The sequence below is a fragment of the Rhipicephalus microplus genome, chromosome 6 (genome assembly GCF_043290135.1).
Source record: "Rhipicephalus microplus isolate Deutch F79 chromosome 6, USDA_Rmic, whole genome shotgun sequence".
NCBI classification, from domain to species: domain Eukaryota; kingdom Metazoa; phylum Arthropoda; class Arachnida; order Ixodida; family Ixodidae; genus Rhipicephalus; species Rhipicephalus microplus.
In genome coordinates this window covers 20,497,289-20,520,280 of record NC_134705.1, presented here as the reverse complement: position 1 = coordinate 20,520,280, position 22,992 = coordinate 20,497,289, and the positions used below count along the sequence as shown (strand labels likewise).

The window sequence follows — 22,992 nt, the reverse complement described above, 5'->3', positions numbered from 1 at the left end:
ATAATTCTCATTCCCTCAGTGTATTTCGGGGCAGGTTTGGAGCACCTATTAACAAAATTTACTGTTTGGAGCAGTATCAGACAGCAATTATTCTAATTGCTTCAAACTGCTTTTTTTTGAGTAGTTTGGAGAACTTGGAGCAGCACTCCCATCACTGCCATATCTTTGGAGCCCTCTTTGGCATTTTGACTCCAGCCTGCGTTCCAAACCAAATTATAGCCTAGAGCATTGTCATGAGTATGGGCAAAAGGAAAGTGAGCACTCACTTCCCAACTGTACATGATATTGATTTCATGGTTTTGAAGGTGCACTTTCTTACAAGCCAGATGGTCATGTGCATCTAGTGAAGACAGCCAACACAGTGCATGGCACTTAATCACTCCAGCAAAATGCACAGGTCAAAATTTAGTGATTACCCAAACTAATGGCAAAACATTATTACAAGCACCAAATATTTCATCAATTCAATTCTTGAAATGTGTATTTAAGTAAAACAAACACAGACGCCCTTTTGGTGGCTGCGAAAAGACTAAAGCATTCTTTTGGCCAAGCTTGCAACCGTGTCACTGTCACACAAAAACAGTGAACCCCTAAGCATAGGACGTGAGCTTATTTCATGATGAATCTATGCTTTTTTGTGCTCTTCTGTGATGAATTGACCAGCCCAGCAAAAACATTTATTTCAGAGACATACTTGTTTTCTAAATTTTGTTATTTGATCTTGTGTTAATCATCTATCTTGTTGCCTAATTATTTTGTATCTCCTTGTTAGGGCTGCAGCTCTATCAACGTGCTTATGACATCTTTTTTGCGTCTGCCTTGTACTTAAATTTCTGAGGCATTATTATTATTATTATTATTATTATTATTATTATTATTATTATTATTATTATTATTATTATTATTAATATTATTATTATTATTATTATTATTATTATTATTATTATTATTATTATTATAGTTAAAGACTTCTCTTATAGTAAATGCACGACTTGCAAATGCTTTCCGGTACTTTTCTAACAGGATGAGGCGCATTAATAAAGGATTTAAAGGATTAAAGAATTTGCTACTTTTTTTTATAATGTCGGCTGCTGTGCACACAGTAAGTTTTATTAATCAAGAAATGCAGAAATTTTCGTGCTTAGATAAATATGCCCGGGCAGGCACATAGCCAAAATTTTTTTTGGAGGGGAACCACCCTAATTTTGGGAGGGGCAGCCCTTTAAAATGGCCATTTCTTTCTATCTATGCCACGGCAAACAAAAATTTTTTTGGGGGGGGGCATGTGCCCGGTGTGCCGCCCCCTGGCTACGCCCCTGCGCTGGGATGACTAAATGAAATTCGTGCTTTCTCATAACCTCAAAATTTTATTCCAGCTACTTGAACCAGCACATAAATGCACTAATTCATTTAAGCGTGAGTGAGACGGCATATTTCCAGGCAGCTGTGTGAAAGCATCTAAAATGTACCCTGCTTTCAAAATAATAAATGAGTCAATACGAAGAGCAAACATGAGGCCTGTAGGTGCCCATGCATATTGCAGGGAGGTGAGTGAGCTGATGAAGCGGCTAGAAGCGCAGACGAAAGAGGAGATGCGTAACCTCAACAAAAAGCACAAGGACAAGAATGAACTAGACAGGTGAGTTGCATGCAAGCACACTGAAAAGCGGCATTTCAGGGGCCAGCACATCATCTGCACCTTCATGATATTTTGTAAAATATTGATGTTATATACTTCAATCATTCAGCTGCAGCGCTCTTGATAAGGACACTGCAGATATTCGAAATATGTTTTTTAGCCTTGCTGAAAATGTACTTGTGGGCTAGTGGGTTGGTCATATTTACAATAACTGGCGCACACCGGGTTGAGAGAACACAAAAATGATAACAAAAGTGCTTAACTTCAACAGATCTTATTAACAGCCACATTTGCTTAAAAGGTATCTTTATTCACGTGCATACATCAATTGACTAGAGTAAATCCAAAGACAATTTCAACAGTAAGGAAACCCAGAGCCACAATCAATTCACAATGCTGGAGCGGAAGGAATCAAGATAGGAAAACCGAAAACCAACTACCAAAAGCACTAACGCATCACGCGTTAAAACCTAAAAACCTTCTCTCTTTTGATGATACAGCAACCGACAGGCAGCTAATGCAGTAGTCTCTTCTTTCAAAAATTTCTGCTGCTCCTAAAATTTCTTGCGGTTCTAAATTAAAGCCTTTAACTTTGTGAACGTGAAAGGTTCTGTCACAGAAAACACTAGAATTAGTCTGTAAAAAATATCAATGCGAAGTTTGCATGTCTTACTATTGCTCTAAGGTACATGATATTCTATGCCGTATGTAATGTGGCCATTGTACTGATGTAGATAGTACCACAATTTTTCATGCATTTGTCATGCTACTGCTTTGTGCACATTGGTACAGTCACCGACCAATTTTCCGGACCTGGCAGGAACCACAAAATAGCATGAAAAATCGAACACTCCGGAAAAATGGTCAGGACATGAAAATTAAGTTAATTTGGATTAAAAAAAGCATATAAGCTCCAAATAATACCTTGCATCATGCTGTTCTTGAGTACTAGCGAAATTGATTATATTTGAGTTATGCCCTAGAAGCACACATTGTTGTCACAGTGTTGCGGCAATGTAAACTTCCAACATTTACTAAACATTGCTAATATTGACTTTTGGTCCCATTCCCGCAACATTAAAAGGCAACACTGCCACACTTACGAAACGTTTTTGCAACGCTGCTTAAAAACTTCTGCAACATTTCCACAATCTTCTTGTCAACTTAACTGCATCATGTAGTAATGTTAATGCAACGTTTTTGCGATGCTGCAGGAAAGGTCCTACAATAGTTAGGCAACCTTCGTGCAACTTAGGTACGGCATATATCAACTTGATGCAATAGTCTTGCAAAGCTTGGCGTCGCATGGATTGACATTTTTCATGTGTATATTTATTTTTTGTGTGTGTGTTTTTTCCTCTTTCTTACCTTCCTCCTCACTCTCCTTCTTTTTTCTCTCCTGTCCTCTAAGTCTACCCTTCCCGAAGCAGCAGGCAGGTGTCGTGCTCCTATAGATGACAGGTTTCAGCCCTTTCCCTCCCTATTTCCTCTGACTTTGTCATCTTTATGTACACAAGCAAAATATTAATAAATTACGGCAACCTTTGCGACACCTTATAGCAACACACACTGACATTTTCGCGGTGCTGCTTGGATGTTAGCGCAATTTTAGGCAACTTTTTAGAAACTCAGCTGCAAGATATATGCGACTTATTATTGTAATAATGTTTCATTGCTACTTCAAAGTATCTACAACGAGAAACATCTGAGTAATTCGCAACATATGCTAACTGTCAAGCACATTCACTTCAAGGCAATGGTGTGGTGTTTCGGGTTTTTTCTCATGCACTTCGCTTCTTCAACAGTAGGCATATCGATTCCATCATATCTAAAGAAAGAGCAAGTGACAGAGCGGAGCTTCCAATGATAGGGACGAGAATAATTTAACTTATCGATTTAGATAATAAATACTCATGCTTAACATCACTGCTCATGAGCCAACCTTACTTGTACAGCTACTTGCAGATCCAATTGAAGCCAGTGAATTGTTACAAGAATGCCAATATTTGTGAAATGTTGTAGCCAAACCAGCTTATATTAGTATGAATATATCACTGTCCAAAATAAATATTTCTCCATGTCTTTTACACAATAAATTCATCTCTGTGCTTGCGATATTTTCCAGCAACACATTTTTGAAGAGCAGTCATAGGTTATTCCATGATAACTCTGACAACGGTGAACTTCCTAGCAACATTGAAGATCCTCAACATGAGTTTATCAATCAGAGTAAACAACATAAAAAGTGCTGCAAAGATTTATTGCATGTCAATAAAGAAACGACACATAGGTTGTCATGTCAGCAGTATTGCAAAACCAAATTAATGGTACGCTAACTCGAACGCCGCGGCATCGAGTTTAGATATAGATATAGGAGCATGTTAAAGAACCCCAGGTGGTCAAAATTTCTGGAGCCTTTCTCTCGTAATCTCGTAATCACTTTTTCTCATAATTATTTGGTGTTGTCTTGCGACGTTGAACCCAAACAATTGTTATCAAATTAATGCAACATGTCTTTCTTCAGGAAAAAAATTTTTACATTTTGCTCAAGATGAATGTACAAGTCCTGAACAGTGATCTAAAAGAGGTATTTCTATTCATCCATAGTCATCACAATCTTCTATGATGAGGCCCTTGTCGCTGCCTGTGTGATATTTACTATGAAAAGAGCTACCAATGTTGATCAATGCAGAGCCTGAACTCGTAATGAACAAGACCACATTCACCAATTCCAAAACTGAAAAGGTTGACAAAACAATAAAAAAAACAAAATAAACACGCTATTGCTTGCTGGTCTTGCAGTAGCTAAAGAGTGCTTTACGAAGCATATGACAGGAGGGGATAGAGGAGACGAAACAGAGCGCCGAACTGGCAATTCGATTATTGCAAAAGTATTCACTTTCATACAGCCACCAGTGGCACCACTCATGTGCAAAACACAATCATTATGCACAATTACACCACACCGCCAAGCAAAGAAACATTTCTTTATTGGTGAGCGTGAGAAAAGGCTGCTAACAAAATCATCTTTTAATGAACACATCTTTCCTGCCTTTATGATCTCGCGTGTGATGCTATCCTGCATGTTGCAACAATAGTACAATTTGAAAACTTGTCTGTTAATTTACATTAGAAGTATCAATATCAAAAAATAAAATACTGCACGCTACAACATAACGAGATCGTGTGAACCAACTCGGCCTTTTGAAGACATTCTATAGCAGTTTTGACTAGACTAAGTATCATCATCATCAGCCTGACTACGCCCACTCCAGGGCAAAGGCCTCTCCCATGATCCGCCAATCAACCCGGTCTTGTGCTTTTCGTTGCCACATTATACCTGCAAACATTTTATTGTCATTGGCCCACATAACTTCCTACGAAACACAAGAAAAGCTAGAAAACTTCTAGCAAATGTCCAAAAAGGATAGTTCAAAGGTATATAAGAAGTCTTGTTGAGATGTTATTTAACCCTAAGCAGCTTGAAAACCTCCTGTAGCTGTGCTAATGCCATGTTACCGTCATCATGACTACAACGTATGGCACAGATTAAACGCGCAATAACGCAGCAGGACTGGTGCCTATCTATCTACATGGCCACTTGCCACTATGTCTTAACATCAACCATTTTATTGTGATAACAATTATAAAGGGAGTCTCGGCTGGTTTTATTGCGAAAGCGTTTATATGGACACTCTCAGCTGGATTTTGCCGCCGGCATTGGTGTCGCCATCTCTCACCATATAAGTATACGTGTCTGTATGAAAACGCAAGAAAGAAAAATAATCCACAAAAAACTCTGTCGCACGGAATCGAGCGTGGGATCTCTGTAGTGTGAGTGCGGGGTGTTAAGCCCTGAGCTACGAAGGAGTACCTTCTTGAACGTTCACAGAGCAAGCTATTTATATCTACTACTTACCGCTGTAGCTGGGGGAACCATGGCCTCCGAAATGGAGGATGCATGGCGGGTTTCTCTCTGGCTGTACCAACTGCACAAAGAGAGCGTGCTTCCAGAGGTGGGCGTGGCTCGCTCTTTTCTCTGCACCGCAGTGCTCCTTTGTATGGTAGAAAAGGCTGCAGCGCTGTTGGTGAAGCTTGCATGTGGCGAGAAAAAAAATAATTTTGCGCTTTTATACAACTTCACACTAATTTCGGAATGTCGGGGCCAAGGTGTATGAGTGGCAAAGGCAATGCTTGTGCGTATATATTCTCAAACCAGCTTTTTTTTTTTGTTGTAGATCTGCGCCATACTTATAAGTGCGATGCCTCTGCAAGAGATCTGTGTGTGCTGTAAACTTACTATACTTCGAAGTTACCGGGCTGCACAGTAAGGAGGTGGGCACTGGCGAAAAAGAAAAAAAATGACAGCCTCATTCACAAGCGAAGTCAAAAAAGGGCCGCATTCTAGGCTTATGGATTACTCTTTACATTTGAATAAATTGTTTCCTTTTCTGTTTCTTTCATGGAACTAGCGCTGATATTTATTGTAACGCTGTTTCAAGAATTCTTGCAGATGCTCTGATGTAATCACAGCTGCGCCGCGATGCGGTTTTACTGCTTTTTAGAAGCCTTCTTTGCTTCTTAGGCCGGCACGTTTGCTGTCTAGCCGTGCTCAAATCAAATTGAATTTATTTCATTAATTATACAATATTGAACCACAACTGGTCTCCTCCATAGATGAGGCACGTTCAGTGGGACTTCTCTCAACGAGGAGAAAAGTGCTGATCGGCGCATGAGAGATAAGTGAAAAAAAAAAAATAAACACAGCTTATCCACAGAGTGAATTATGATAAGTGGGGTAAAGCGTTCGTGCGTGTGTTCATCCGTCCTTAGCAGTACGACATATTCCTGAACTTAAAAGGAAGATACAAGGCTTCACGTGACTTTCTCTAATAAGAAGAAAAAAAACAACAGCATTGACATAGAGCATAAATTTTATAGCTGCAACCAGTCGGCAACCTAATTAATAAATTGCTACTATTGAATCTAGCAATCATTTTCACTTCCACATCAAATTTGCTCTCATCTACGCAGAATGCGACTGACGCATGCATGCAAGGTAATTACGCAAACATCACAGCATGAACGTGTTACCAAGAAATAACGCCCGCTGGAGAGGAATGGTTGCTGAGCCGACCAAACTCAGCGCCCAGCATCAACAACTCTCATGCTCTCTCCTCACAATGCGCCGGTCCCATCAAATCTGCCGCAAAAGCCCCGCTGTCAAAGCGTACGACACTTAGCATTCGCCTGCGAGGCTTCCCCAGTTTCTGTTTCCAACTACCTCCCGTCACGTCGCAGAAGCTGGAGATAGAGAGGAGGATGGAGGTGGTCACCATGCGTTTAGAATACTTCTAGACTGATCGTCGCCAGTTGTGTGACATTCATGGGCTGGGTACAGGTGCGGTTTGGTCAATTATGGTCGCCCATTTGCACTTTGAATTTTACGATGTTCAGTGGATATGGTGGGCAATGTAAGAACGACCATGGAGATTTTTTGCTTGAAGAAGAATGCCGCACGCGTTCAGTATTGTGTAACTGTATGAAATGCTGTGCGTTACATAGCAGTGACAATTAACACTTCCTATTCTTCAGTAGTCTGCTTTAACGAATACTTGGTTTTTCGAAAAACGTCGTTCAACAGCATGTGCAAGCAACCCTTTGATTTGAATGTAGTCGAAAGCACTGTAAATAAACACGATACTGATATTGTCATTGTGCTACCAAAACATAATCAAAATATAGAAGACCAAAAAAAAAAAGACGATAACTCGGGCACTCTCATTGTGAAAGACGCGGGGAGTAAATGTAGGTCAGCTATTCGTAGCCTTCCACAATATTCCGGGAGAATTACTTATCACCTTAATAAGCTGCACGACCAGGACAATCAATTATCTATAGCATAAAAGCACTTCTGTTGACCGCCTAATAAATCTCCTACGCGATAAAATTGTAAAACGATGTGTAACAATAGGAGGGCAATATGATTGGACGATGATAATTAGCCCAGTTTTCACCCATGTACGCATCTCAGAAAAGGGGGATTGTTAGAATGCCTCTATATTTCTCAAATCCAGGTAGGTATTTAGCACCGAGACAAAGTGGAGAGTAATAAAAAAAAATAATATTGTCACAGACGAATTAATACCTCCTTACAGTGATCTATATGAGAAGAATTCAGCAGTTGCCATGCTTTTATTTGCAAATTGGAACAAAATAAAAGCAGTAATAGAAAAAAATACTTTCCTTCAGAGCAGCCAAAGATTTGGCGGTGATTTTTGCTCCCACCTGAGAAAAAAAAAATGTGCCCGCAAGAATCCCGCACGCTCGGCTTTCTACCGTGGTCTCCACCACCACTGGAACCCACAATATGAGCACCCTTTCTCGGTTGTGCGTGTTAGATGATACTCGCTGGTTTTGCTGGGGAGCGCAACAATTGGGACGGCTGTAGAGAAACCCGCTGCGAGCCCTCTATCTTGGAGGCCATGGAGGAACTATCGTGTTTTCAGCATTATGAGGAATATGGCAGAATGAGCGCCAGATCGTGAGCGCCACATTTAGATTCAAGGTCGTGCAAGGTTGTGCAAGGTCAGTTTGTGCAGGCAGAACACGCAACGAGAAATAAGTTTTTCTTAATTTCTTTGTGTTTGTGAATGCCATTATTATTTTTTCTCTCCTAGTCAATAACTTGCATTGCCAGTACTGTGGGTGTGGGACACGGGCAACATTGCAGTGACGTTGACCACGTGAACAGGATAGGCGGCTGTTTTGAAGTACGGGGCGCCCCGTGTTACGCCTGGGAGTCCACACTGAACGCCGATGCCTCTGCAAAGGCAATCTGTGTGAAGGCCAGCAATCGAGCCCGCCTGACGCAATCAACTCAATGGCGTCATCAAGCGGCCGCGCAGGTCTGTCACGCACCGGCGAGCTCCCTCAGCCCGTCGAAGCAATCGGCGCCTTCCTGTCTGGCGAGTCTTACGCAATGTGTGGCGACGTCACTCGTCCTTGACTGCAACCACGCGCGGCAGCTCTGGATTCGATGAGAATTGCGCGGCCCAGCGGCGACCCCATTGGAGGATTCTGACCTCACGACCAGCGGCGCTTCTGGTTGGACATTTGGTTACTCAAAGAATCCACCCAGTGCATATAAAAAAGCCCTGCAGCGCGGCGCGCGCAGTAGACCTACGTGTCAGAGAAAAGAGCTCGGCACTTCGAGTCTCTAAGCTGTCGGCCCCAGTGCCGAATTTGTAACGCCTCTGTATGTATGCTGTACATAAACCTTGTTTAACTCACCGTCGTCTCGTCCGCTCGTCTATCAGCCCTGTGCAGAAGCAGTCGTGAGCTAAGAAACCTACACTACCAAATGGCTGGTGACCTTCCCGGTGGAGTTCAAAGCAGTGGCGCCTTCGGGACCGTGTTGGCGTCGCCGTCTTTCGTAACAGTGAGAGCAGCGGTGAGATTTCGTGGCGCCCTTCGTAACATCGTCGAAGGCGCGTTTCGTAACAGTGGTGGCAGTGGTGGGATCGGCCGGCGTCAGCGACATCGATGCGGTGTGTGCCTGATGTTTTCCCCTCAGTTCACCAGACTACTCTAGCTCAGGTTATAGTAGTTTTAGAGAAGGGCTGTGTGAAGCATTAGTGAGCGAGCTTTGATCGTTTTAAGCCAAGTCAGAGCGCTTTGAAACCAAAGTTAATGCGGAGGGTGTAAACACAGGGGTGTTAAAAATTGTTTGCGCATCTTGCTAGTAGACTTATAGCGGGTACGGCAAGTAGATCCTTAACAGGGCAAACAGCAAGAGGCTGGCCTTACCGTGAAACCTACTAAATGTCACCTTGGGTGCGGTGAGGTGTCTTACCTGGGACACGTTGTGGGGCATGGCCGGCGCAGACCTTGAGAAATTAAAGTAGCTGCCGTCGTGATCTATCCACGACCAACCACAAAATCTGAGATAAGGGCATTCTTGGGCCTAGCTGGATACTATCACCATTACGTGCAAAACTACTCTAGCATTGCCAGCCCTCTAAATGACGCACTTCGAAAGTCCGAGCCGGTTAAAGTGTTTCGGGACTCGGAAAAGGAGAATGCGTTTTGCCAGCTGAAACAGGCCCTAGGCGAAAGCCCGTTCTCATGGCACCCGATTGCTTTAAGAGATTTGTGATTCAATGCGACGCGAGTGATCGCGGCATGGGAGCTTTATCGTGCCAGGATGACAGTGCTGGTAACGAAAAGCCATTTTTGTATTTAAGTCCAAAACTCAGCGGCAGGGAAGAGGCATACAGTACCTTTGAAAAGGAATGCTCTTGCCTCGTGTGGGCCGTTCAAAAGCTAGTCTGTTATGTCTCCGGTTCGAGGTTTGTGGTCGAAACGGACCGCTGTCCTTTAACTTGGTTAAATAACATGTTGCCCAAAAGTGGCCGGTTACTGAGATGGAGCACGATACTCCAAAAGCACAACTTTGACGTTCACTACAAAAAAGGAAAGCTAAACGCTAGTAAATACAGATGCATTGAGCCATGCGTTTTAGTTAGTACCTTCTCCACCTTTTGGTTTCTCGCTGGTGATTAGGGGCAAAATTTGTCCTCATCACGGCCTTAGCCGAGCGCTCTCGTCCAGAGTGATCTCAATGAGCCAACTTTATGTTCTATTTTATTTCGTTATGTTTTGTTGTACGTGCAAAAATTTGAGTTCTCATTTTAAGAGTCTTGTGTCCCACATGTGCCTCTTAGTCTAGAGGGAACGAAATTCTGATATACACGTAGCTAGGTATATGATGTACTATACTTTGTCTGGTGTTCTGTCGGGTGACCGAGGGCACTTGCTTGTGTCGTGTGTTGTCTGTTGTCGAACCGTTCTTGACAAGTTGCAGAACCATCGACAATTGCTGAGACCAAAGATCGTCAGAAGAGACGAGCGAAGCTGGCCGACAAGTTGTGGCGACAAGCCAGTGGAGCTGGGATCCGTCCTCAAGAATGGGATGTGTTCCCGAAACAGAGTCTGAAGCTGCATTCTCCCCATGGACCTGGAGGCGAACCTGGAGGGACCTGGCGAACGAGCGCCCTTGACATCCGAGTCACGTGAAAGCAGCTCGTATTTCCAGCGCATTGTCTGGTGGCAGGCGTGCTGTTACGCCTGAGAGTCCGCACTGAACGAGGATGTTTCTGCAAAGGCAATCTGTGTCAAGGCCAGCAATCGAGCCCGCCTGACGCAGTCAACTCAATGGCGTCATCACGCGGCGGTGCAGGTCTGTCACGCACCTGCGAGCTCCCTCAGCCCGTCGAAGCAATCGGCGCCTTCCTGTCTGGCGAGTCTTACGCAATGCGTGGCGATGTCACTCGTCCTTGACTGCAACCACACGCAGCGGCTCCGAATTTGATGAGAATGACGCGGCCCAGCGGGGACCCCATTGGAGGATTCTGACCTCAGTACCAGCGGCGCTTCTGGTTGGACATTCGGTTACTCAAAGAATCCACCCAGTGCATATAAAAAAGCCCTGCAGCGCGGCGCGCGCAGTAGACCTACGTGTCAGAGAAAAGAGCTCGGCACTTCGAGTCTCTAAGCTGTCGGCCCCAGTGCCGAATTTGTAACGCCTCTGTATGTATGCTGTACATAAACCTTGTTTAACTCACCGTCGTCTCGTCCGCTCGTCTATCAGCTCTGTGCAGAAGCAGTCGCGAGCTAAGAAACCTACACTACCAAATGGCTGGTGACCTCCCCGGTGGAGTTCGAAGCAGTGGCGCCTTCGGGACCGTGTTGGCGTCGCCGTCTTTCGTAACAGTGAGAGCAGCGGTGAGATTTCGTGGCGCCCTTCATAACGTCGTCGGAGGCGCATTTCGTAACATCGGTTAGTTGTTAAACAGATAGAGCCGAACACGAAGGAGACCTAGTGAGAGGCTACTAGCGAAATTGAACATGTGTGTGTGCGGTGTAGGCAGCAGCTTGAAACAGTTGTTGAGGTAGGAAAGTTAGCGAAGGCGGCTGGATAGCGGGATTAGCGTTGAACTTAGAACTGTCGGGCGCTCGGTCCAATGCTCGGGCGGGCGATGGCTAAGGAGGCTAGGAAAACCACGGGCGAGAGTGAGCTAGTGCAGTGCGAAGAATGCAAGTGCTGGTGCTACTTTGACGAGACAGCATTCACGAGTTTGGCCGACGCGCAGAAGGCGAGCTTCGTGTGCAGGCTGTGCGAGGCACTAAAGGCGGCCGTGCAGCGCACGGAGGCTAGCATCGAGGGGCTTCAGGGGGAGCTTAGGGTGGAACGGGAGCAGAAAACAGCTCGGAGCGTCCAAAAACAGCTCGGAGCATCGCGGGAGGAGGCTACCGCCAGCCTATCAGAGCAAATGAAGGCGACCTTCGAAAACAACGGGAAGGGCAGACCGAGCTTGAGCAACGGGTAAAGGTGCGAATGGCGCTTTGCCCCGGCCCCGAGCGGTGTGAGACGGAAGGCATGGGTAGCGGAGAATGTGACAGGCAGGAAGAAACAGGTGAAAAGGGAGGTCAGGGGGCCGCAGTGTCTGGCCACAGCATGGAGTCTCCGAGAACATATAGCTCGGTGGCACTGCAGTCTTCGAGCAGGGCAGGAACACAGGACAGATGGCAGAAAGAGAAACAGGGGAAGCAAACAAGGACGCCATACAAAACAGGAAGCCAGCGATGGGAGCGTAGAAGGGTCCTAGTGGTGGGGGATTCTAATGTGGCCAGGGTAAGGGATGGCGTCTTCAGGACAGTGAAGGAAGATGAGAGAGTGAGGGTGGAGGTCCAGTCAGGGAAGAACATGGTGGATGCACTGGCCAAAGCTCAGGAGGTTGTAGAGGACAGCATGGAGGGTGAAAATCTCGCCATTATCCATGCTGGGCTCAATGATGTGCTGAAGGGCAAGGATCAGAACCTTCATAGACAGAGGATGGGATGCGTAAGCTCCGAGAAGCCTGTGGGAGTGTGCATGCGACCATATGCACAGTCCCAGAGGTTTGGGGGCAGTCTCGTGGGATTGAAAGAAGAGTAGTTAAGGCCAACTGTGTGATCAAGGGTATGAGCCAGCAACTCAGATACAGTGTAATGAAGATGAACTAAGACGTGTGCGAGCCCGGCGCTCGCCCCTTTGCACAGGATGGCATTCACTACAGTGGTGCGACGGGCAGGAGGGTTGGTAATAGGATGGGTCGTAAAGTCACAGCTTCTTTAGGGGACCCAGAGCTGTGGGAAGTGGGAAGAGACAGAAGAGCAGTTGAGACAGGAGGAGCTGATGGTATATGGGGTTGTGGAGACACATCTTCAGGCCATGAAGCAACCACCTTGCAATCCGGACTATGTATGGGAATATTGCAATAGATTAGAAGGCAGAAAAAAAGGGGGTGGAGTTGGTGCATTCATACATAAGAACATTGGTTGGCAATGAGTCAAGCAGGGATGCATGGAACATTTATGGTTAAGAGAGAAAGTAGCTGGGCAGATGACACTCCTTGGTTTCGTGTACTTGTGGACGGGAGCAAAGGCCTGAGAGGAGACCAGGCAATGGTGGAGTGTATATCAAAGGACATTGAGGAATCAGCAGGAGAGTGAGAGATGATTATACTAGGAGATATGAATGCACACATAGAAGACATAGATGGGTATACTGACGCAACAGGCAAAATGATCATGCATATGTGTGAAAGGCATGATTTGATCATTTGCAACAGTATTGAGAAGTGTGAAGGGCAAATAACATGGGAGGTAGGAAGGCTGCAGTCCACGATAGATTTAGCACTGATGTCACATAGGATGTATAATAGGCTCAGGGGAATGCACATAGATGAATGTGGCTCTAGATGTCTGGGTAGTGATCACAAACGTATCAAGCTAAGTTTTGGAAGAGCAGTGAAAGTGGGAAGGAGGCAAGATGAGCAACTGCAGGAAAATTTTCATTCAGAATGGAAAATAAAAATTTCTACAAAACAAATTGAGAAAGTAATCACTGAGGATAATAAAACAGTGTGGACATACATGAATCTAATTAGACTGTTTGAGCTAGAGCTTACTAAGGCACGTGACAAGTCACCCCGGAAAAGAAGACACAAGCCCAATAGTTGGTGGAATGAGGAAGGTAAAAGAGCCATAGCAAAATGTCAGGAAGCTTCTAGGGAACACAGACATGCTATGCTAAGCAGTGGGGTGGACCGACAGATCATGTTGAAAGAAAATGGGACATCTTTTTAAGCTCTAGAAGAGAAGCATCCCTCGTGATCAATGAAAAGATTAGAAGAAAGGGTGCTCAGTGGCTGGCAGAAGTACATAAAACGGATAGAAAGGCAGCTGGGAAATTTTGGAACCATCTAAACTCCCTAAGAAATGAAACAAGCCTTGAGCAGAGGTTCACAACTACAGCTCAAGGTGCTAGGCTAGAAGGGGACGAAGCTATTGAATATATAAGAACAAGGGTGACAGAAAAATTTCAACAAAGTGCCTTATGCACCACAATAGACAAGGATGGATCAAGTGGCGCAATGGCTCCATTTTCACAACGAAAGTGAAAAGGCTGAGAAGAGGGTTCTAAGTAGTACATCAACAGGTCCAGATGGCATTCCAATTATGCTGATGAGTATATTGGGTCTGAAGTTTAAACAGACTTTGAGAGAGGCAGTGAGCAGAACAATAAACGATGGTGAAGTTCCCGATGGATGGAAACTTAGCAAGATGAGCCTGATTTTTAAAGGAAAGGGGGACAAAGCTGACAGAAACAACTACCGTTCTGTAAAAGTTACATCAGTGGTCTACTGGCGGGCGATGCAGATTACAAAGGAAAAACTGCAGGCATGGATAGAGGATGAGGGGGTGCTGAAGGAACTGTAGAATAGGTTTCGGAAACACAGGAGGTTGGAAGACAATCTGTTCTCACTGACGCAGTGCATCGAAATAGCAGAAAGGCAACACAGGCCCCTGTGGCTAGCATTTTTGAATATCAAGAGAGCGTACGATAGTGTGGTTCAAACGGACTTGTGGGGAATACTGGACACACTAGGTGTGGAAAATGGAGTCACTAATCTTTTAAAGGAAATCTATAAAAGTAACAAGGTAGTTATAAAGTGGGAAAAACAGGTATTCAAGCCCACAGAGGTGAAACAGGGGCTTAGGCAGAGGTGTCCTTTGTCACCCTTGTTATTCATGATGTACTTACAAGGATTAAAGGCCAAATTAGAGAAAAGTGGACTGGGCTTCAACCTCTCTTTCGTCAAAGAAGGAAAACTCATTGATCAGGCACTACCAGCATTAATGTACGCAGATGATATAGTGCTAATTGCTGACAACAAAGAAGATTTGCAGAGATTGATGGACATCTTTAGTAATGAGGGAGATAGGTTAGATTTCAGATTCAGTAAGAAAAAATCAGCAGTCATGATTTTTATTGACAATGAAGGTAGTGAGCTTAGAATACAGGAGGTCACGCTAGAGATAACAGATAAATACAGATATCTGGGCGTATGGATAAGCAATGGGCTCGAGTACCCAAAGGAACACGAAATATACGTGTCAACGAAAGGTAACAGGAATGCAGCGGTAATGAAAAACAGGGCACTGTGGAATTACAGTAGGTATGATATTGTGTGAGGAATATGAAAAGGGGTCATGGTTCCTGCTCTGACGTTCGACAATGCGGTCTTGCGCATGAGATCAGAAGTTCAAGCAAGATTAGAAATTAAGCAACATGGAATAGGTAAGCTTGCTTCAGGAGCTCATGGGAATACACCAAATCAGGGAGTACAAAGTGATATGGGATGGACATCGTTTGAGGGCAGGGAAGCTAGCAGCAAGATAAAATTTGAGAAGCGATTGAGTGAAATGGGGAAGAAGCATTGGGCTAGGAAGGTTTTCAGCTACTTGTACATCAAGAATGTTGATACAAAATCGAGGAAGTGAATCATGAAATTGACTGGTAAATACTTAGAAAACACTGTAGCTGAACAGCGGCGGTATAGCGGCGGTTTTTGGTGGTGTCAACGCGTGTTTTAGACTTCGTTGACGCATTTTCGGGCTCTGAAAATAGATCGAAATATTAAAGATTGGGTTTACTGCATAGCAATGAGTATCTGAGCCTGGAATTTCATCGTAAAATTTTGTTGAAGCAGGGCGATCAAAGACAAAGTGTTCCTTGTGGCGACAATATGAATGCAATGACTCCTATAGACAGTGTCGTTCCAATGTGTATATATATATATATATATATATATATATATATATATATATATATATATATATATATATATGTATGTATGTATGTATGTATGTATGTATATATATATATATATGTAGTATAAAAAGAGGTCGACAAACGTGCGAAAAAACACTAGTTTTACTAACGTTTCGGCAGGTGGGCCTGCCTTCGTCAGAGCGAATTGATTCACTCCGACGAAGCCAGGCCCACCTGTCGAAACGTTAGTAAAACTAGTGTTTTTTCGCACGTTTGTCGACCTCTTTTTATACTGCATTTTCCACCGGATCCATTGAATATAACCCCACCATATATATATATGCATATATATATATATATATATATATATATATATATATATATATATATATATATATATATATATATATATATATATATATATATATATATATATATATATATATAAAATTTGTTCGCAAACCCTGAAGACCAGTCCACCTGTCGAAACCATTGGTAATAAAATTAAGACAACTGCTAAGCTGTGTTTCTTCTCTTCCTATTTACATATATATATATATATATATATATATATATATATATATATATATATATATATATATATATAGTGAGTTCTTCGACACGTGCTCGCACTTTGATATGTGTTTTTTTATATATACAGCCTTTGTTCAAGAGCGTTTCAAGAGCGTAAAAAAAAGGACAGTCACTTTTAAGCAGCATGCACCAATGCATGCTGCTTAAAAGTGACTGTCCTTTTTTTTTATGCTCATGAACAAGTGCTGTGTATATAAAAAAAACAAAGCAAAGTGCCAATGCATGCTGCCTAAACGTATATGTTTGTGATGCACGCTGCATGTAATAATATTACACGCGACGCTTTGTATGCATTACCTTACAACATTTCACATGAATACAGTTATGTTGATGGCGGCCTCTTCAACAGTAAATATTTCATCATTTAATGAAATTTTTACTGACGAAAAACAGCTTAGAAAGAATCAAGTTTTTAAATGTCAAGCACTCCTTGAGAAACTATAGGTATTTTGAGCATTTCTATCTACTTACTGTAGCTTCCCACTGAGCTCGAGTCAACTGCTTTATTCGTCGCCGCTTTGCAAGCTGCCTCCATCGCTCCAAGTTGCCATAAGCATGGCTAATCAGATTTATCGGAGATTAAAGCGGACACCTTTTTTGGCATTTCCAGTATATGGCAACACTAAAATATTTAAAAATATTAGTCACAATCATGTGCTCACAGCAGCTTCGACAGAGCAGCAGTGATAGTAATTCTTTTTAATGGAAGAAAGCGATTTTTCTGAAGCAGAAAATGTTTTGAACAGTCGATAAAAAGTTTGTTTGTTCCCATCTATAACTGCATCGGTCAGTCGCAGCAGAATAAAGACATGAACAAGTGCAGTAGCGTACCAACTCTTTTGCGATTGGGGGACAAGCCTCCTTCACTTGTAAGCTAGGATATATATATATATTGTAAGCACAATATTGACAACGTTTGACCTTCATCTTCTTCATCTGTATATAATCATCATCACGAAAAACATCGTCTTCGTTCGAAGGGTTGATCAGGCGATTCGGCCTAATAAACGCCGTCGAGACTCCAACGCTGCTACTGTCTTACAGAGTGGTGGAAGTGCTTTGATCCCCAAGTCCTCTCCGACGTCACGTTCCCCTGGAGCTTTGTTCGGGTCGCCCCTTGCTTCCCCCGTCCGCTGTCATGGCTCAACAACCGCTGCCCGGAACAAACAGTATTCCTGTCCTACAAATCATTCCTGCGTGGATCGTCAACGCTCGGCAGCGCGACCCACCCATCTTCTGTGGTCTTTCACGCGACGACGTCGAGGTATGGTTAAAAGAATACGACATGACCAGTGTTTATAACCAATGGAATGAGCCTCAAAAACTTCGTCACGTCGCCTTCTATCTGTCCAATGTCGCGAAAACGTGGTTTTTTAACCACGAGAGCAGCTTCCCGGATTAGCCTACTTTTGCTCAACAAGTCCATAAGATTTTTGGAAAACCGAACATCCATTCCGAAGTGTCGAAACGAAAGCTCGATGGGCGTGCCCAACTTCCCGGGGAGACGAACACTTCGTACATTGAAGACGTCCTTGCCATTTGCCACTGCTATGACAGAAGCTGATCGTGTTCGCCACATTATCAAAGGGATAGGCCATGTCGCGTTTAACGCTCTGGCTGTTAAAAACCCCACCACCGTTGAGGACGTCATCACGACATGTCAGCATCTTGATCAACTCCAAGCCGTTCGATTGCACCCAGACTACCCAGACGCCAGTGACAGCCGGCCTTCCTCGGATGGGGATTTGCGCGCGCTGATTCGCACTCTGATTCGCGAGGAACTTCAAGGGCAAGGGTTGTCATGTGCACCCGCCCCTTGGCCTCACTCTCAATCTGCTGGTCTGCGCGACATCATCAAAGAGAAGCTCTCATCCATGGCTGGCGCTCTTCCATCAAACCCTACGGCGCCACCAACACCACCCATGACGTGCCATGCCACCTGCCTTGGTGCTGCCATGCCACCTGCCTTGGTTCAGCACGCGCATCCTGTTCCTGCGCAGTCCAACGTAGCAGCATTTGCACCACACTCGCCTGTCCCAGCGCCAGTACGAGTGCCTGTGACAGCTCCAGCACACTATGCCCCCTGGCGCTCGCCTCGCCCAATATGTTACTATTGTGGCATTCGGGGCCATATTTCACGATTTTGCCGTAAGCGCCAACAGGACGAACGCCGTGGCTACGATGTTTACGAAAGGGATTCGGAGCCATCTCCGAACCAGTACCAGCGACGCCCTACCTTCTCCACTCGCCGCACCTCGCCCCTGCTATCCCGGACACCGCCGGTCCCCTTCACCTCTACGACGTTCAACATCTTCTCTGAGACCGGCTGTTCCTACGTCTGACTACCACTCGGAAAACTAGATGGTGTAGTTTTTGGAGGGAAAGCTGCATCGCTCGAACAAACACCAAGACCTCCAGAGGGCCCAGCCAACTTGTTATTAGTGTATGCGGAAGGGGTACCAATTCAGGCATTGGTGGACATGGGGGCTGCTATTTCTGTTATTCATGCGGATTTGTGTACTTGGCTACGTAAGGTTACCACACCTTATACTGGCACTCTCTTATGTAGCGCAAATGACTCACAGATACGGCCATCAGCACAGTGCACCGTTAGTTTTCATTGATGGGATCCGGCATCATATTCAGTTTGCCGTGCTGGATTCTTGTGCTTTTATGCTTATTTTAGGATGGGACTTTCTTTCTGATGCTGCTGCTTCCATCTCTTGTCGACAATGACTCATACATATGCGAGAGACGGATGATATTTCCCCGAAATTATCATGTGACCGGCTATGAACAGCCAATGACGTCCTTGTGCCACCTAACCATGAGCACGTTTTCACGGTTATGCCCGACTCCATTGACCACGGTGACGTCCTAGTGAGTCCGTCAGCCCGTTGTCTATCCAGAGGGATTGCACTTTCATCGAGTCTTGTCCGCTTCTCCAACGGCACCGCATTTTTCGCAGTACTGAATATCACCAATGAGCCGATTCTGCTGACCAAGGGCACTGTTGTAGTTTCCAGCGTGGACACTCAACCTATTTCTATAGTGGCTTCGGATACCAGTCTGGTGGAATCACGTTCAATATCAACAGATGCTCCACCCACTACGGCTCTCGTCAATACCATCAGCACGGATCTCACTCCCCCGCAAGCAGACGAACTACTGGCGTTGTTGTCTAAGCATAAATTTTCTTTCGACGTACATTCCACTGCTCTAAGCCAGACTTCTGCGGTGGCTCATTGCATACACACCGACGGAACTTCTATTGTCCGTCGTCGACCATACCGTGTTTCTTCCAGCTCTATTGTTTGTCGTCGACCATACCATGTTTCTTCCAGCAAACGCGAGATCATCGACAAGCACGTTGCTGATATGCTGAAGCAAAACATCATCCGCCCCTCCTCAAGCCCTTGGTCGTCGCCTGTCGTTCTCGTAAGAAAAAAAGACGGTTCGGTGCGATTCTGCGTTGACTATCGCGCATTAAACGAACTAACCAGAAAAGACGTATATCCCTTGCCTCGCATTGATGGTGCCTTAGATTCCTTACAAGGAGCGGAGTATTTTTCGAGCCTTGACCTGCGCTCCGGTTATTGGCAAATTCCAATGCACCAGGATGACAAGGAAAAAACTGCCTTTGCCACACCTGATGGGCTTTACGAGTTTAACATCATGCCTTTCGGCCTCTGCAATGTGCCAGCAAGGTTTGAACGACCGATAGACACTGTATTGCGGGGCCTTAAGTGGAAAACATGCTTATTTTACCTTGACGACATCGTCGTATTTTCTTCAACATTCGAACAGCACTTGCAGCGCCTGGATGAAGTTCTGACGTGTCTCGCAGCTGCTGGCCTTCAGCTCAACACCAAGAAGTGCCACTTTGCTAGCAAAAGTGTTGAAGTACTCGGACATCTCGTCAGCAAAGATGGAATCCGGCCTGATCTCGACAAGATTACCGCCGTTCTTCACTTCCCGGTGCCTCAACGCGTCAAAGAGCTCCGAAGCTTTCTTGGCCTTGCGTCGTACTTCCGGCGCTTTATACGAAACTTCGCCACCATTGCTGCGCCACTTCACGAACTCCTTTCTTCGGGAGTGTCATACGTATGGTCGGACGAATGCCAAATGGCTTTTGACACCTTGAAACGTGCCCTCACGTCTGAGCCAGTGCTTTGTCATTTCGATAACGCCGCACCCACTCTCCTCTATACTGATGCCAGCGGACACGGACTCGGCGCTGTACTTCTGCGACGAACAGAGCATTATGACGAACGTGTGATCGCATACGCAAGTCGCACCCTCACAGCAGCAGAGAAAAACTGCATCATCACCGAGCAGGAGTGTCTCGCCGTTGTCTGGGCCATCCAGAAGTTTCGACCATATCTTCACGGCCGCCACTTTACCTTCGTCACTGACCACCACGCTTTGTGCTGGCTGTCGACGTTGAAGAATTTGTCTGGACGTCTCGGTCGCTGGATACTTTGTCTCCAAGAATACGAGTTTGATGTTATCTACAAATTCGGCAAGAAACACAACGATGCCGATGCCCTTAGCCGCTGTCCTTTACAATCCTCATCAGGCACTCCTGGCCTGTCACTAACTGTGAGTGAACCCATCAAAGTGTCTCCATCAGTTCATTCACTCGCCGCTGTCGATTTTCTTTCTACCTTCAACAACGACACGTCTGCATCCCACCAACGCAGCGACACTTACTGTCGCTCTATAATGCAGCGCCTTCAAGGCTCCTCTCGTCCTCCCAACGCTCGCGCCCATCGACAGCTGCGGAACTTCAAGACTGAAAACTCAATCCTTTACCGCTTTGTCTTCCACCTGGAAGGACAGCGCTGGGTTCCTGTTGCTCCTCGTTCCCTGAGGGCGCAGATTTTGGAGGCGTTTCACGATGACCCCCAAGGCTGGTCATCTTGGTTTTCAAAAAACCTATGAACGCATCCGCAGTCGTTTTGCCTGGCCTGGCCTTTCCAACTGCGTAGCGCGATATGTTGCGTCATGCTCGCTATGCCAATGCCGCAAGCGATCCACTTCCTACCTGGCCGGTCTTCTACAACTTCTTCCGTGTCCTGACGCTCCCTTTGATGTCATTGGTATTGACCTCTACGGACCGCTACCAATATCAGCTAGCGGCAAGCGCTGGATTGTCACAGCAGTTGACCACTTAACAAGGTACGCCGAAACAGCTGCACTTCCTTCAGGATCAGCAGAGGACATTGCCACATTTTTTCTGGAGGCAATCTTTCTAAGACATGGTGCACCACGCATCTTATTGAGCGATCGCGGCAAGGCGTTTCTCTCGAAACTACTCGAACAAGTCCTCCACGCATGTAATACGATTCGTAAGACGACATCCAGCTACCATCCCCAGACTAACGGCCTCACAGAGCGCTTCCATCGAACTTTGACCGACATGATATCTATGTATATCAACGCCAACCACGCCAACTGGGATACCATCCTGCCATTCGTGACTTTTGCGTACAATACCGCTACGCAGCGCACCACGGGCTATTCCCCATTCTTTCTCGTCTATGGCCGTCAACCAACATCTCCGCTCGAGATCTCCTTTTTTGACGTCCCTGTGAACTCGTCATCATCATCGAGGGAGCACTTAATCTCTCGCCTGGCCGATTGTCGCCGACCCGCCCACCTCAATACACAGACAAGCCAACAAGAGCGAAAGACTCGCTACGATGGCGTCCACCGCGTAGTTCACTTCAATACTGGAGACGAAGTACTGCCCACCTCAATACACAGACAAGCCAACAAGAGCGGAAGACTCGCTACGATGGCGTCCACCGCGTAGTTCACTTCAATACTGGAGACGAAGTACTGTTGTGGACCCCAAAGCGGGTTCCCAGCCTGTGTGATAAGTTTCACTCACGTTTCATCGGCCCCTACGCTACAGTCGAGCAGACGTCTCCTGTTAACTATCGAGTAACCCCTGTTGTCATGCCTCCCGACGGCCGTTTTCGTAGTACGGAGGTTGTTCAAGTGTCGCGCTTAAAACCATTCGTGCGCCGTACACCACCGTCATAAACAGCGGACTAATTGGCCGCTTCCGCGCGAGGGGGAAATTAGTGTAAGCATAATATTGACAACATTTGACCTTCATCTGTATATAATCATCATCACGAAAAACGTCGTCTTCGTTCGAAGGGTTGATCAGGTGATTCGGCCTAATAAACGCCGTCGAGACTCCAACGCTGCTACTGTCTTACAATATATATATAGTTATGACCTTTGAGAATAGTGCAGTATAGGAAAAAAAACAATAAAATATTTGTTTAATCCTAACAGTTTCAGCTGGTCGACCAGCCTTCTTCGGAGGATCTAAGCGAAATGATACAAGTTCCCGTTGCAGAGGGCCACCCTCACAGTTTGAAGACCCCCAAAACGAAAAAAAAAAAAAGAACAAAAAAGAAAAAACGAGACAAACTGGGGAATGAGGCAGCAACAGACAACAAGAAGAAGGAGAGGAAGAAGAAAGGAGCGACGGAGAGCCGCCGGAAGTGGGCGGGTAATCCTTTCATTGTTACAAGAGATAGATAAGATGGGCCGCCAGCGGAGGCGGCTAAGGAAAAGG

General features: G+C 45.3%; 1 protein-coding gene across 4 annotated transcripts in view; it reads left to right on the top strand.

Annotated features, from left to right (window-relative positions):
• The window catches only part of Plc21C (Phospholipase C at 21C), a 685,580-nt gene that overhangs the window by 619,013 nt on the left and 43,575 nt on the right, over nucleotides 1-22,992 (top strand). For all 4 annotated transcript variants that reach the window (XM_075865841.1, XM_037419231.2, XM_075865843.1 and 1 more), the window contains one exon: nucleotides 1,544-1,639. In XM_075865841.1, the coding sequence (XP_075721956.1) occupies nucleotides 1,544-1,639 (96 nt within the window). The remainder of the gene's footprint in view (nucleotides 1-1,543; nucleotides 1,640-22,992) is intronic.